Source organism: Physeter macrocephalus, chromosome 2 (assembly GCF_002837175.3).
Source record: "Physeter macrocephalus isolate SW-GA chromosome 2, ASM283717v5, whole genome shotgun sequence".
Taxonomy (NCBI): domain Eukaryota; kingdom Metazoa; phylum Chordata; class Mammalia; order Artiodactyla; family Physeteridae; genus Physeter; species Physeter macrocephalus.
In genome coordinates, this window is record NC_041215.1 from 399,053 (window position 1) to 413,641 (window position 14,589).

Here is a 14,589-nt window from a genome sequence, read left to right on the forward strand (position 1 = left end):
GGCCCAGCCGCTCCGCGGCACGCGGGATCCTCCCGGACCCGGGCATGAACCCGCGTCCCCTGTATCGGCAGGCGGACTCTCAACCACTGCGCCACCAGGGAAGCCCTCTACTTTTTTATATCATCTGATGTTTTCTTTGATTGTTTGCTGATTGACACTCAGTTAAAAATTAAGCTCCAGGAGAACAAGGACTTTGTCTGGGTCATCTTCGTAGTCCTCAGTGCCTAGACCAAAACCTGGCACATAGTAGATCTTCAGTAAATGTTTGTGAAAGAAGTGACTAAAGGAGGGGTTTTACTTAGGCATTGGAGTTCCCAGGAGGAGTCTTCCTTCACATCTTAATAAGTGTGCTCTGTGTTGGAGTGGCTTCCCCCTCCTGTGACCCTTGGCCCCCTGTCTGTGACCGTACATATCACGTGCCCTGCGGACCTTAAGCCATGCGTTGGAGCTTCTCTCCCATGTCTCTGGGGAACTCTGGATCCATTTTTCCCACTTCATGGTGCAAGAAACCAATTTTTTTTCACTTACTCCACACCAGACTTGCCCACACCCCACGAATGCAGTAACCTTGGCTCCAGGGAGTGTGAAGGTCAGGAGTAAAAATAAAGCACACACCACAGAGCAGCGCTGAGGTTATGGTATTCACAAGAGCATCTGATAGCTCTTCTGTGACTCATCCATTTATTTTAATGATATCATCATATGACAGTCTGTTGGAAAAAAAAAAAAAAAACCGAAACACATTATTTATCCCATACTGGGGAAGTGACGCTATTACATTGTTTTAAAAAATATCTTAAAATTTTTCCTCTTATAAATTTGTTGAGTTAGAGAAATAAGCTTTGCCAAATGCCCCATTCTGTCTTTGCTGGCCTTGCTAGCTGGCATCTCTCATCAACTTTCCCCAAGTGTTTCCTTTGGCACTGTCTAACCCAGACTGGGAAACGTGGATAAGTGTCACCAAACCAGATAGTGCCCCAGCTTCCCGGCCGGCCATCTGAGTGCACCAAGAGACGGTGGTGGGGGAAGGTGAAGGATACTTTCCTGGCCACCAAGAAGGGCCTGTCTCAGGCTTCACTCTGCCTGGATGCCCCCTGTGGAGTCGCAGGAAGAACTTTGGCCTGGATAGGCACTAGGGTCTCTTCCTGCCCCTGGTGTTCATTTCCTGGATGACCTTGGTCTCTGGTCTAGACACGCCATTCCTCGGATTCTCAGTGTTCCCAGCCACCAGGGACCCCCTTGGGTTCCTCCCACTCTGATATCTGGGACCCTGTGGGCCTTTGAGGGGCAGGTCCATTTACACTAGGGGCTGCTTCTCCCAGCAAAGGCACTGCGTGGCTGCTCGGCCTAAGGGTTCAGCCTGCTGTTAGCTTTGTATCCGGTGAAGGGCAAGGTTAGCTCATTCCCCGTCCTGGCCACTCCTGGGTTCCTGAGGGTCATCCTGGGGGATTTTCTCCTCTTTCCCTGGCCCTAGGAGATCTCCCTCCCTTTCCTTTCCTCTTTCCTCCTTGTCCTCCTCTCTGTCATCTTTCTGAAGCGTCAGACTCAGGTTCTTTTCTATGAAATTGAAAAGGCAAAGCCATCTTGTACAAAGGGCCTTTTGGCATGTCAATAATAGCAACAACAATAGTAATAATAACAGTAACATCTTACATTTAAGGTTTTTAGTTTACACTTTACAAAGAGCTTTTAAATACATTATCTCACTAACCATTTTTGGGTCCCTTGGTTGAGTCAAGAGGGACACTCCCTTCCCCTTTCCCTGAGCCCTGCTCAGGGTGGGGAACACAGCCTGAGCCCCTTCTTCTGCACACGTGCACATCCTCACACACAGGCATTGAACCATTACGTGTGCAAGTTAACCAAATGAACTCTTTCTGTCCCATGGGACTTTCTGTTTCTAGAATTTGGCTGCTCAAGAGAGTTTTCATCTCCAGTTGTTAGAGAAACTTCATTTTGGGGAGGATTTTCTTAATGGTTCTGAGTTTGACATTTCATAAATTCAGGGCTACCAAAGTTGAGGGGAAAGCTCAAAATCACCCCCAAGCCACACTGAGAGAAAGAATCCTGTCCTTTGGCTGTCTTGGCTGACTGTGGCTGGATTCGGGGTTGGGCCCAGGGGTGACTGGCAGAGAAAGGTCTCAGATTCTTTGTGGAGGCAGGGGGAAAGCTGTCAGCTTGGTGAGTCCTCCCAGAAAGTCAGGGACCCTGGGTGGGGCTTTCAAGATGGCAGGCTGGGGCTTCCCTGGTGGCGCAGTGGTTGAGAGTCCACCTGCCGATGCAGGGGATGGTTGAGAGTCCGCCTGCCGATGCAGGGGACACGGGTTCTTGCCCTGGTCCGGGAAGATCCCACATGCCACGGAGCGGCTGGGGCCGTGAGCCATGGCAGCTGAGCCTGCACGTCCAGAGCCTGCGCTCTGCAATGGGAGAGGCCACGACAGTGAGAGGCCCGCGTACCGCCAAAAAAAAAAAAAAAAAGGCAGGCTGAGTGGGCTTTGTGCTGGGTGGGGAGTGCTGGTGGTAGAATAAGGCTCAGGACCACCTGCTTGCGTGAGGAGGGCTGGCAGGGCCTGGGGGGTGGGAGGGGTATTGGGCAGATTCCAGGACACCCCTTCTAGGGGTGAGCTTCTGAGCTACCACAAATACTTTGTGACCCATCTGGAAATCAGCATCGTCTAGCCTCAACAAACTGAAGTCAGCAACCAGGGAAGCCCCAAGGCCATTTTGGGTGGCCAAGCCCTATCTGTTCTTCCAGGCCTTTCTCTACTTTGCCACCCGTTCTCTTCAGAGCTTGTTCTGCTATTCCCCCGCTCAAAAACCCCTGCTGGGGCTCTATGGTCTAGCCTGCCACACACGGCTCTTTGTGGTCGAACCCCTGCTTCATGTCTACCCCATTTATCCCTGCTCCCCAGTGTGCATCCACACTCCTGCCACCCCAGACCTCTGACGGCTCCCCAAACATGCCAGATCTTTTCATATTCCCCTGCTTTTTAATAGGGCATTCATGGAAAGTTCAACTCCCTTTCCTGTGCCCAGGCAAACTCCTATTCATCTTTGAAGACCCAAGATAGGAAATTCCTTACTCTGGACAGCTACTTCCATATAATGAAACAATTGTCTATTTCCATGATTGTTTCTGCCTCAGACTGTAGGATCCTTAGAGGCGGGACCTTTTTCCTTCCCATGAGGAGCAAGTCCTGGAGTTAGACAGGGTGGGCCCAGATCCCGGCTCTGTAATTTATTAGGCACCTGCTCTTGTGCATGTTAACTTCTCTCCATGCCTCAGTTTACTGAACTGTAAAATGGGTTAGCAATGTCTTTACTACAGGGTTGTTTTGAGAATTAAGTGAATATATGTTATATATTAATATATATAAATTAGAATGGTACCTAATGTATAATGTAGTAAGTACTAAGTCAATCAGCCATTAATATTTGAAACAGTCATCATAAGGTACAGTAAGTACCTGGAACATGATGTATATTACATATAATATATATTTTAAAGTAAATTCCTCTATCTTACCCTCCCTCTCTCTCTTCATCCCTCTCTTCTTTTTGTTGTTTCTCTCTCCTTCCCCCTTCCTTCCCTCTTTTCCTTCCTTCCTTCTCTCTCTTCTCCCTCCCTCCCTTCCTTCCTTCCCTCCCTCCCTCCTTGCCTTCCTATCTGCCACTTGCCTTTTGTTCCTCCGTCGTCTTTTCTTTCTCCCTTCTTGATTCTTTGAGCCTTTGGCCCGCCATCAGTCCTCAGAGAACCACTGGGCTCCTCTGGGGATGCTCAGAGCTGGATGGTCCACTGGGCCCTACACTCTCCTCCCTGACTCTTCTGCAGGGGAGGCTCCTGGGGGAGGGAGCAATGGGTGCGAGACGGGGGTCGGTGTGAGCTGCTGAGCCCCTGCACCATCTGCCCTAGCCTGACTGGGGTGGAGAGGGGCAGACGAGGATGGGGAAGAGGCAGGGGCAAGTCCCTTTCAGGAGGGCTGGCAGTTCCTGGAGTGGAGTCTGGGCTAGACAGGCTGCCCGGGCTCACGCCCCCTGATACGTAAGTCCCCCAGTCTAGAATCTTTCTGGATACCAAGGAGGTAGAACGAGGAATGAACAAGGCAGAATGAGAGCAGGAAAAATAGCAGGAAAAAACATTTCTTTTTCTGGTAGGGGTTCTCTGATGAACTTAAACTGCCTGCATCTCCTGTGTTTATGCTGTTCTGAAGAAGGAATCTAGAGTTTTGAGTCTAGGCTCGGCTCGTTCACTTATCAGAGATGTGGTGTAAGGAGAGTTACAGGGCTGGAGCGAGGCCTCGGTTTCCTTATCTATGAAATGGGGTTATATTGCTTCCTTTCGCCGGGGGCAGGGGTCGCATGGATAGAATAAGGTGCAGTGCGGATATGCACGGAAAAGTGGTACAGACGGGCAAGGGGTCTTTGTCATCGTGACGGAGGCCTGGAGGTTTAGGTGTCAGAGGCCTAGCTACCCCATGGCAGGAGCCTCCCAGAACTTGCCAGTGAGTCGGGCTGCTACAGAGCTGTGGGCAGGCTCGGCTCCAGCCTTCCTCATTCCCAATAGCCCTGGCTGCCTGCTCTCCTGGTGTCGCCTCCCAGTACGAGGTTGGTTGAGGGAGGAGAGCGGTTCAGAACTTCCAGTGGAAGGGCCAGTGCTGGGGCTTGAGGAGATGGGTGACCCCTGCGTCCCTGGAGGGGCAGGAGAAGGGCAGCTGTTTTCAGATTTTGGCAAAACAGGCTCAGATGAAGCCTGTGGTGGAGTTCGGACAGTCCTGTAATGGAATCAAGGGCAGCCAGGATGGGGAGGGGGTTTGCAGTGGGCTCAGACCCTGCAGGGGCCCCCGGGGCACACGGGCGGCGGCCAGTGCTTTGGGTCCCAGGGAGAGTCGGAGGCCAGTGCTCAGCAGCTTTTCCTGGAAGAACTGGGTATCCTGGGCTTCGGCAACCAGGACTGAAAAGCTGGGTGCTTGTAGGGAAGGAAAAGTCATTAAAAATCGGAAGAAACAAAGAAAAACCTTTTCCTTCGCTCTTTTCCTCTTCTCGTTCTGTTTCCTGAGCTCAGTAAGCAGGTTCTGGTTTCTGCCGACCTAACGACGACAGTGTTTCCTAGACGTATAACCTCCTCCTTCCTTCTCAGACAGTCTATCACTTCTTTATGCTCCTCCTTTCGTTTTAAAACATTTTTATTAGCCTTTTTTCTTAAAACTTTTAACAGCTGTTTATAAAAACACGACAAATACACAACACAGAACAAAAAGCTCGGTAAAAATAACTCACTATATGGTACATATACTCAGATGGTGTGATATATTTATATAATAAGAGATGAAAATAGTCACTTTCCATAATAAAAATAAGTTCTATTTTTTGTTTATTTTACAATATACTTAATATTCTCTTCTTTTGCTTCCTCTCCAGCTTCTACTCCTTCACTGCGAATCTCGCGGGGGTGTCCCACGTGGCCATCCCCACCCACCCGGCTGGAGTCCGGGAGGCGGAAGGGCCGCGGGGGCCTTAGGAACACGGGCGGCAGCCGCACTCTAAGTGTCTCTCCACCTCTTCCACGAACGAGGAGCCGTCTGTGCACTGGAACACGTATTTCCGCCGCTTGCTGCGGGTGGGCTGGCAGCACTGGGGACCGCAGCCCCCATGACATTCCATTACGGGCACCTTGGAGGCCGTGGCACACGAGGCGTAACCTTTCTGGCGGCGGATCACCTCTCGGACTACCCCCCCCAGGCATGGAGTCTCTGCAGAGGGCGGAAGAGGTAAGGGCAGGGCATTGGGGCTGGACATGGCTGTCCAGGGTAGGCTGCTCCGAGACACTAGTGGGCCGAAGCCCGTGTGTACTTACTCATTCACTCATCCGTCCGTCTCCCTGCCTGCCCTCCCATAACCCATCTCACTCTTCCACAAATACTAAGTACCTTTCTATGCCAGCCTCTATACCAGGTTTAAAACTAAGCCCCGAAGATAGCAGGGTGACAAGAGCAGGCTCGGTCCCTTCCTTCAGGGAACTTAAAGATCAAACTAGATGTGGCAGATTGGGGGACTGAGGGCTCAATCCCATCCCAGACCTATGTTGCTTGTGCCACAGACGCTTAGAAACCAAATTAAATGCCAACATTAAAAAAAAAAGAAGAAAACCCACAATGCCAGGAGATTGCATCTAAACATTGGGATATCTGGTTTCTTTGAAAACCAGGGGTTCTGGCTAAGCTGAGTCTGCATCCCTGCGTGGCAATGACGGGCTGAAGCCGTGGGCTTTAGACAGGGCAGATCTCCAGTTTGCCCCAGTCCCCACCACTCTCAGTAGCCTGTCTCGGCTGGTGTAGAGTCTAGACACTAATTACAGTGTCATTTAAATAAATACATTTGTAATGATAAACTGAGGTGCATGCTACGAAGAAACGGGATGTGTTTATACAAAATACATGGCAAAGGAGGCTGACTAGCCCAGGGGCCAGGGATTGTCTCTGGGAAGTGATGCTGAAGTTGAGATCTGAAAGAGGAACAGTAGTCAGTGAGCCAAAGAGTCTGGGGGCGGGGTGGTGGTACGTGTGTGAGCTTTTCCACAAGTTATAGAAGTGAGGGGAGGGGACCCCTGGATCTGCTTAATCCTCTGGTCCCTGACCCAACTACTGTCCTCAGTACATTGGGAAAGCATCTGGAGCAAGGCACTGAGAGAGAGAGTAATGGATTCAGGACTAGGATCCTCGGCCACACAGCCTTGGACCCCTGAGCCTCAGTTTCCTTGTCCGGAAAATGGCGACACATGTCCTGGTTCTTCCTGCTTTTTCATGGGCTGTTATGAGCATCACAGGGATTGTGAGTGCAAAAGGGCTTTATGCAGTTTAAAGCTTTAGGTGGTTAATGTGATGTAATGTGAATTTTGTTAAGCTTGATACAGTTTTTAAAAATTATTTGATTGTTAACAGGATCAAAAGAAGACTAATGATAACAGGCGTGTGTGATGTGCGGGGCAGGGAGAATGCACACTCGGCAGCATGTTAACAGTTGGGCTGTCCAGTTGAAGGGAATGGGAACCCTGTTTATATTGTTCTGGCAATTTTTCTGTTAGATCTGAAATTATTTCAGAATACATTATCTAACAGAATTGGTTAAGAATGGTATTTCAACAAGGTGTAAAATGTGAAAGAGTCCTCTAGTGACAGGAGGTGGCCTGCCCAGAATGCTGGTGGCAGGAGGGAAGACGAAGACTTCTCAGTTTCCATGCAGGAGAAAAACCTCCAAGGTGAGACAGAACCATTTCAGCTGGAATATAATTTAATTTCAATTTTCCTTTTTTGCACTTACCTCCAAATTAATACACTAAAGGGCTCACTAAGAGAGGTAAGTGATTTGATGTTTTTGAAATGGGATCAGACTAAGGAACTGTCTTTTGTTGACCCAATAATGTCATGAGGTTTGGGAGGAGACTGCAGAGCAACATTTGAAATGTTAATGTGACTAAGAACCATCAGGGCTCTTGTTAAAGCCGGTTCTGATTCAAAAGGTCTGGGCTGGGCCTGAGCGTCTATATTTCTAATAAGCTCCCAGGTGAGTCAGTGGTGCTGGTCAGAGGGCCACTCTGGCAGCTCCAGGGCCGGCAATTAGAAAAGGAGGGGAGGGGAGAGGAGAGAAAGAACAACCCAGACTGCTCACACAGTCCTGGCAGTTTGCAACCTCCAGAGACCCCAGCTGGAACTATCCAGCTAAGCCGTTTCTGAATGCTTGACCCACAGGAACCGTGTGGGATGGAGCATGTTTAGTGTGGTTTTGAACTGCTATGTGTTGGGGCTAATTTGTTACGCAGCAATGGATAACTGATACAGGAAGTTATAGTGTTGCCCCCCACATTCAACATGATGGAATTTGAGGCTCAGAAAGTAACTTAATGAAGGTCATGCAGCCTCTAAGTGGCTCAGCCAGAACTGGAACTTAGGCCATCTGAATGTGGAGTCCAAGTCTGACCCCCATATCCTTCCCGGGCACCATCCCCCCCCCCCATGCACACAGTGGACCCACCTTGTTCGCAGTGTTCCCCACTAAAGCCGGGCTGGCACAGGCAGTAGGGCTCCCCTTGATCTGAGACGTGGCATTGCCCGTGGTGACACTTGAAGGCTGAGCAGGCGTTGGCAGAGTCATTCGTGTGGTCACACAAGGCCCCGCTGTAGCCCTCAGCGCACTTGCACACATATGAGGTCCCAGTTGCCACGCATCTCCCCTGGTTGCAGCTGTGGGCAGAGGCAAGAATGAGAGGGGAACCAGGCAGTCAGTGCAGCTGGAGGCTTCCTTTGTCTACCCCAGCCCGGACCAGGGGACCCGGAGCTGTGGGACCTTAGGCCTTCTCCATCCCATGGTCCACCCTCCACCAGCCCAGTGGCTGAGCATTAGTCAGCTGGAGGATGACACTGACAGCTGTGAGCTTGATGAGGCTGGCTGCTTTACACACAGACGTCAGAACCCATGCAGTCTCCAAATAGTTTGTTCTGCCATCTTAATTGATAACATGATTACTACTATCTCTCTACCACCACCACCAGCTATGCTCTGTGCCAGGCACTGGGGTAAGTGCTTTATACCTAGCATCAGTCTTATTTTCTACAATCCCCTCTCCTCTGCTGTCCTGTGCAGTAGATAGTCTTATCCACATCTCATAGATGGAGAAACTGATGCCAAAGCCTGGATTCTTAATTGTGCTGCAGCATTCTCTGTACTGGGATGACATTCAGAGGCAGGGTTCATTGTAGACATATTCGTTACAGAGTCAAACGCATACACACACTCACACACACACTCCAGAGCTACCCAGGGAACTCAACCCCTTTATAGCTATCCTTCACTCCTGATCCACAATATCATGTCCCAGCTTGTTCAGCCAAGCAAATTACTACACATGGCTCTGGTGTTATTTTTGGCTGATTCAGATTTCTGAACACTGAGGATGCTGGGTCTCCTATTTTTAGCACAAGGCCTGACACATAGTAGGCCCTTAGTAAATATTTTGATGCATAATGAATGCCAGAGCCACAAAATGATTCGGCTGTGCGTGGTTATACACCCCTGGTGCCCTCATAGGGTACCACTGAGTGGGGTGTCGAGTCGGGCCGAAATGCACCCACGTGCCAAGGTGCATGCGCACGGGTGCCCCTTTCGACTTCTGAAGGCCACTTGACAAGTGTTTTTCAGCTAGGCTCTGGCACACTGATGTCTCCTCTGAGCAGACCTGCCGTTTGGATGTGTTAAGCCCCTGACCTTCTAAGCAGCCCCTGTCTACAGCCCGACTGCAGTCCCTCCGGCTTCCATCAGTGCCCCCATCAGTGCCCACTTCCCGGGCAGGGCAGAGGGGGAGGGACACCGACCTGTGGCTGAGGCAGGGGTCGCGGGCCTCCTGGTCACACAGCGGGCCGGTCCAGCCTGGGTGGCACTCGCACACCACGCTGTCCTTCTCCACGGCACGACACAGGCCGTGCCTGCACACGCTGCAGGACTTGCAGCCCGGCGAGACACCCAGGGCCTGCGGCGGGAGGGCCTTGAAGTCCTGCAGCTCATTGTTGATGCGCACCTCGTGGATGCAGCCGTGGAAGCCGCCCAGCGGCCGGTCCACGCCCTGGCGCAAGGCCGAGAGGCCCGTGGAGGTGGGGATGCCTGCGGGAGGGACGCCAGGACAGCGACCTGAAGACACTCCCCTGCCCACCCTGCTTGCCTGCATTCCAGCCCTCGGAGGTGGACTCCTTGGGAGAAGTCTGGGGAATCTCCGTGTTGAACGAGCTGCTCTGATGCCTTTTTTTTTTTTTTGCACATAACCCTTTGAGAACTACTTGCCCAAGGCTGGGTTTCAGGCCCATGCTCTGCCAGACTGGTGGCTCCTTCTCTCTTTGGCCTTTGAATGACCTTAATAGCAAACATGCTCCTCTACATACATCAGCTGAGACTCACAGCATCTGAGGGGGTGGCAGAGCAGAGGGAAGCCCCTGTATCTGAAGGGGCTGGCCCCTGTCTCCATCTCCTCCCTCCCCATTCCATCTTCACCTTCCACCATCCTCCCTAAAAAACTTGTAGTTTCTCAGAAGGAACCCTGCTCTCTTTCCTTTCCTCTTCTCCTCCCCATGATCTGGCTAACTATTCGCACTTTGGGGAGCAGCTTGGTTGTCACTTCCTCCAGGAAGCCTTCCTTGATTAGCTTTGGAAGCCTTCCTTGATTAGCTTTGGCAGTGGGTGCCGAGATGAGAGCGGCGAGCCCCACCAGTGGGCCTGGGGGTGGGTGCCCGAGCACAGGGGGCAGGTGGGAGGTGGAGGTGTTTGGGGTGGGTGGGGACGGGGCTTTACCTCCAAGGTAGAGGGGGCTGTTGATGCTCACTGTTGGCTGCTTCTGGAGCTTTCCCAGGCTTTTGGGGGCTCCTTTGTCCACCACCAGGTTCAGGGTCTGGTTTAGCATCACCAGCTCCACACTGTGAAACTGCCCGTCATTCACAGTCTCCACGCTGGGCAGGAGAGAAGCGGGAGAGACAGAGGGTTTGCTGAGTGCCTTCCACAGCCTGCACTGGGCTGTGAACTTGACTAGTATTCCTTGCATTTTGTTTTTTTATTTGGAAATAATTTCAAACAACATAAATCACAAAAATAAAAACAGTACAGAGAACTCCTATTACCTGTTACACCTATAGATTCTCCAGTGAGTCCCATTTGCTTTATAATTCATTTCATCTATCTTATTTATCTCCATAGATATACAGGCTTACCTTGGAGATACTGTGGGTTCGGTTCCAGACCACCTGATGAAGCAAGGCACATGAATTTTCCGGTTTCCCAGTGCGCATAAAAGTTATGTTTATACTACACTGTACTACTCTATTAAGGGTGCAATAGCATTTTGTCTAAAAAACAATGTACATACCTTAACTTAAAAATACTTTATTGCTAAAAAATGCTGACTGTCACCTGAGCCTTCAGGGAGGCATAATCTTTTTGCAATAACATCAAAGATCACCATAATAAATACTGTAATAGTGAAAAAGGTTGAAATATTTATGAGAGTTACCAAAACATGACACACAGACATAAAGTGAGCAAATGCTGTTGGAAAAATGGCACCAACAGACTTAACACAGAGTTGCCACAAACCTTCAGTTTGTAAATAATACAGTATCTGTGAAGCACAATATAGCAAGGTGCAGTAAAACGAGGTATGCCTTTAAGGGTATGGAATCAGCTGTCAAAAACCTCCCAACAAACAGAAGTCTAAGACTGGATAGGTTCACTGGTGAATTCTATGAAACATTTAAAGCAGGCTTAATAACAATCCTTCTCAAACTCTTACAAAAAATAGGAAGGAACACTTCCAAACTCATTTTACAAGGTCAGCATCATCCTGATACTAAAACCAGACAAGAATGCCACAAGAAAAGAAAATTACAGGCCAATATCCCTGATGAACATAGATGCAAACATTCTTAATAAAATATAGCATACCTAATTCAATAATACATTAAAAAGGTCATATACCATGATTAAGTGGGGTGTATTCCAGGGATGCAAGAGTGGCTCAAAATCACAAATTCAATCAGTGTGATACACCAAATTAACAAAATGATCAAAATCATGTGATCATCTCAATAAATGCAGAAAAAGCATTTGACAAAATTCAACATCCATTTATGATGAAAACTCTTAACAATATAGGTATAGAACAAACTCCTCAACCAAATAAGGGCCATATATAACAAGCCCACAGCTAACATTATATTCAGTGGTAAAAACAAAGCTTTTCTTTTAAAATCAGAAACAAGACAAGGATGCCCACCACTCTTGCCATTTATATTCAACAAAGTATTGGAAGTCCCAGCCTGAGCAATTAGGAAAGAAAAGAAAAAGGCATACACATCAGAAAGTAAGAAGTAGAAGTGTCACTATTTGCAGATGACATGATGTTATATATAGAAAAACCTAGAGTTTCCACTAAAAAATTGTTGGAACTAACAAATTCAGTAAAGTTGCTAGATAGAAAATTTATATAAAAATCAGTTGCATTACCCCTCTTAAACCAATGGACAGGTGATCCAGACAGAAAATCAATAAGGAAACACAGGTAGAAGAACTAATAAGTGAGCTGGAGGACAGAATGGTGGAAATAACTGCCAAGGAGCAGAATAAAGAAAAAAGAATGAATTGAAGACAGTCTCAGAGACTTCTGGGACAACACTAAACGCACCAACATTCGAATATAGGGGTCCCAGAAGAAGAAGAGAAAAAGAAAGGGTCTGAGAAAATATTTGAAGAGATTATAGTTGAAAACTTCCCTAACATGGGAAAGGAAATAGTCACCTAAGTCCAAGAAGCACAGAGTCCCATACAGGATAAACCCTAGGAAAAACACAGCAAGACACATTAATCAAACTAACAAAAATTAAATTCAAAGAAAAAATATTAAAAGCAGCAAGGGAAAAACAAAAAATAACATACAAAGGAATCCCCATAAGGTTATCAGCTGATTTTTCAGCAGAAACTCTGCAGGCCAGAAGGGAGTAGTAGGATATACTTAAAGTGATGAAAAAGAAAAACCTACACAACCAAGATTACTCTACCTAGCCAGGATCTCATTCAAATTCGATGGAAAAATCAAAAGCTTTTCAGACAAGCAAAGGCCAAAAGAATTCAGCACCACCAAACCAGCTTTACAACAAATGCTAAAGAAACTACTCTAGGCAGGAAACACAAGAGAAGAAAAACACCCACAAAAACAAACCCCAAACAGTTAAGAAAATGGTAATAGGAACATACATATCAATAATAACCTTGAATGTGAATGGATTAAATGCCCTAACCTAAAGACACAGACTGGCTGAATGGATACAAAAACAAGACCCATGTATATGCTGTCTACAAGAGACCCACTTCAGACCTAGGGACACATACAGATTGAAAGGGAAGGGATGGAAAAAGATATTCCATGCAAATGGAAATCAAAAGAAACCTGGAGTAGCAATACTTGTATCAGATAAAATAGGCTTTAAAATAAAGACTCTTACAAGAGATAAGGAGGGATGCTACACAATGATCAAAGGATCAATCCAAGAAGAAATAACAATTATAAGTGTTTATGCACCCAACATAGGAGCACCTCAATACATAAGGCAAATGCTAAGAGCTATAAAAGGGGAAATCAATAGAAACACATTATAGTGGGGGACGTTAACACCTCACTTACACCAATGAACAGATGATCCAGACAGAAAATTAATAAGGAAACACAAGCTTTAAATGACACAACAGACCAGAGAGATTTAATTGATATTTATAGAACATTCCACCCAAAAGTGGCAGAATACACTTTCTTCTCAAGTGCACATGGAACATTCTCCAGGATAGATCACATCTTGGGTGACAAATCAAGCCTCGGAAAATTTAAGAAAATTGAAATTGTTTCAAGCATCTTTTCTGACCACAATGCTATGAGATTGGAAATCAATTACAGGAAAAAAACTGTGGAAAACACAAAATACATAGAGGCTAAACAGTACACTACTAAATAACCAAAAGACCACTGAAGAAATCAAAGGAGGAATAAAAAAATACATAGAAACAAATAACAATGAAAACACGATGACCCAAAACCTATGGCACTCAGCAAAAGCAGTTCTAAGAGGGAAGTTTACAGCAATTCAGTCTCACCTCAAGAAACAAGAAACATCTCAAACAATCTAACCCTACACTTAAAACAACTAGAGAAAGAAGAACAAAGAAAACCCAGAGTCAGTAGAAGGAAAGAAATCATAAGGATCAGAGCAGAAATAAATGAAATAGAAACAAAGAAAACAATAGCAAAGATCAATAAAACTAAAAGTTGGTTGTATGAGAAGATAAAGAAAATTGATAAACCCTTAGCCAGACTCATCAAGAAAAAAAGGGAGAGGATGCAAATCAATAAAATTAGAAATGAAAAAGGAGAAATCACAACTGACACTGCAGAAATACAAAGGATTATAAGAGACTACTACAAACAACTATATGCCAATATAATGGACAACCACGAAGAAATGGACAAATTCTTGCAAAGGTACAATTTTCCAGGACTGAACCAGGAGGAATTAGAAAATATAAACAGACCTATCACAAGTAATGAAATTGAAACAGTAATTAAAAATCTTCCAACAAACGTCTCGGGCCAGATGGCTTCACAGGCGAATTCTATCATTTAGAGTAGAGCTAACACTGATCCTTCTCAAACTCTTCCAAAAAATTGTTGAGGGAGAAACGCTCCCAATTCATTCTGTGAAGCCACCATCACTGTGATACCAAAGCCAGAAAAAGATATCACCAAAAAAGAAAATTATAGACCAATATCATTGATGAACAGAGATGCAAAAATCCTTAACAAAATACTAGCAAACAGAATCCAACAACACATTAAAAGGATCATACACCATGATCAAGTGGGATTTATCCCAGGGATGCAAGGATTCTTCAATATATGCAAATCAATCAATGTGATACACCAGATTAACAAATTGCAGGAGAAATACCATATGATCATTTCAATATATTCAGAAAAAGCTTTTGACAAAATTCAACACCCATTTATGATAA

The 14,589-nt window shown here is 46.8% G+C and overlaps 1 protein-coding gene across 1 annotated transcript in view; it reads right to left on the bottom strand.

The window, feature by feature from the left end:
- Window positions 1-5,165: 5,165 nt before the first annotated feature.
- The window catches only part of SLIT3 (slit guidance ligand 3), a 529,198-nt gene continuing 519,774 nt past the window's right edge, over window positions 5,166-14,589 (bottom strand). Inside the window, exons 30-33 of the mRNA XM_055079617.1 lie at window positions 10,333-10,487; window positions 9,366-9,651; window positions 8,029-8,237; window positions 5,166-5,750 (exon numbers count right to left, since the gene is read on the bottom strand). Coding sequence (XP_054935592.1) covers window positions 5,515-5,750; window positions 8,029-8,237; window positions 9,366-9,651; window positions 10,333-10,487 — 886 coding nt within the window. The 3' untranslated portion in view covers window positions 5,166-5,514. The remainder of the gene's footprint in view (window positions 5,751-8,028; window positions 8,238-9,365; window positions 9,652-10,332; window positions 10,488-14,589) is intronic.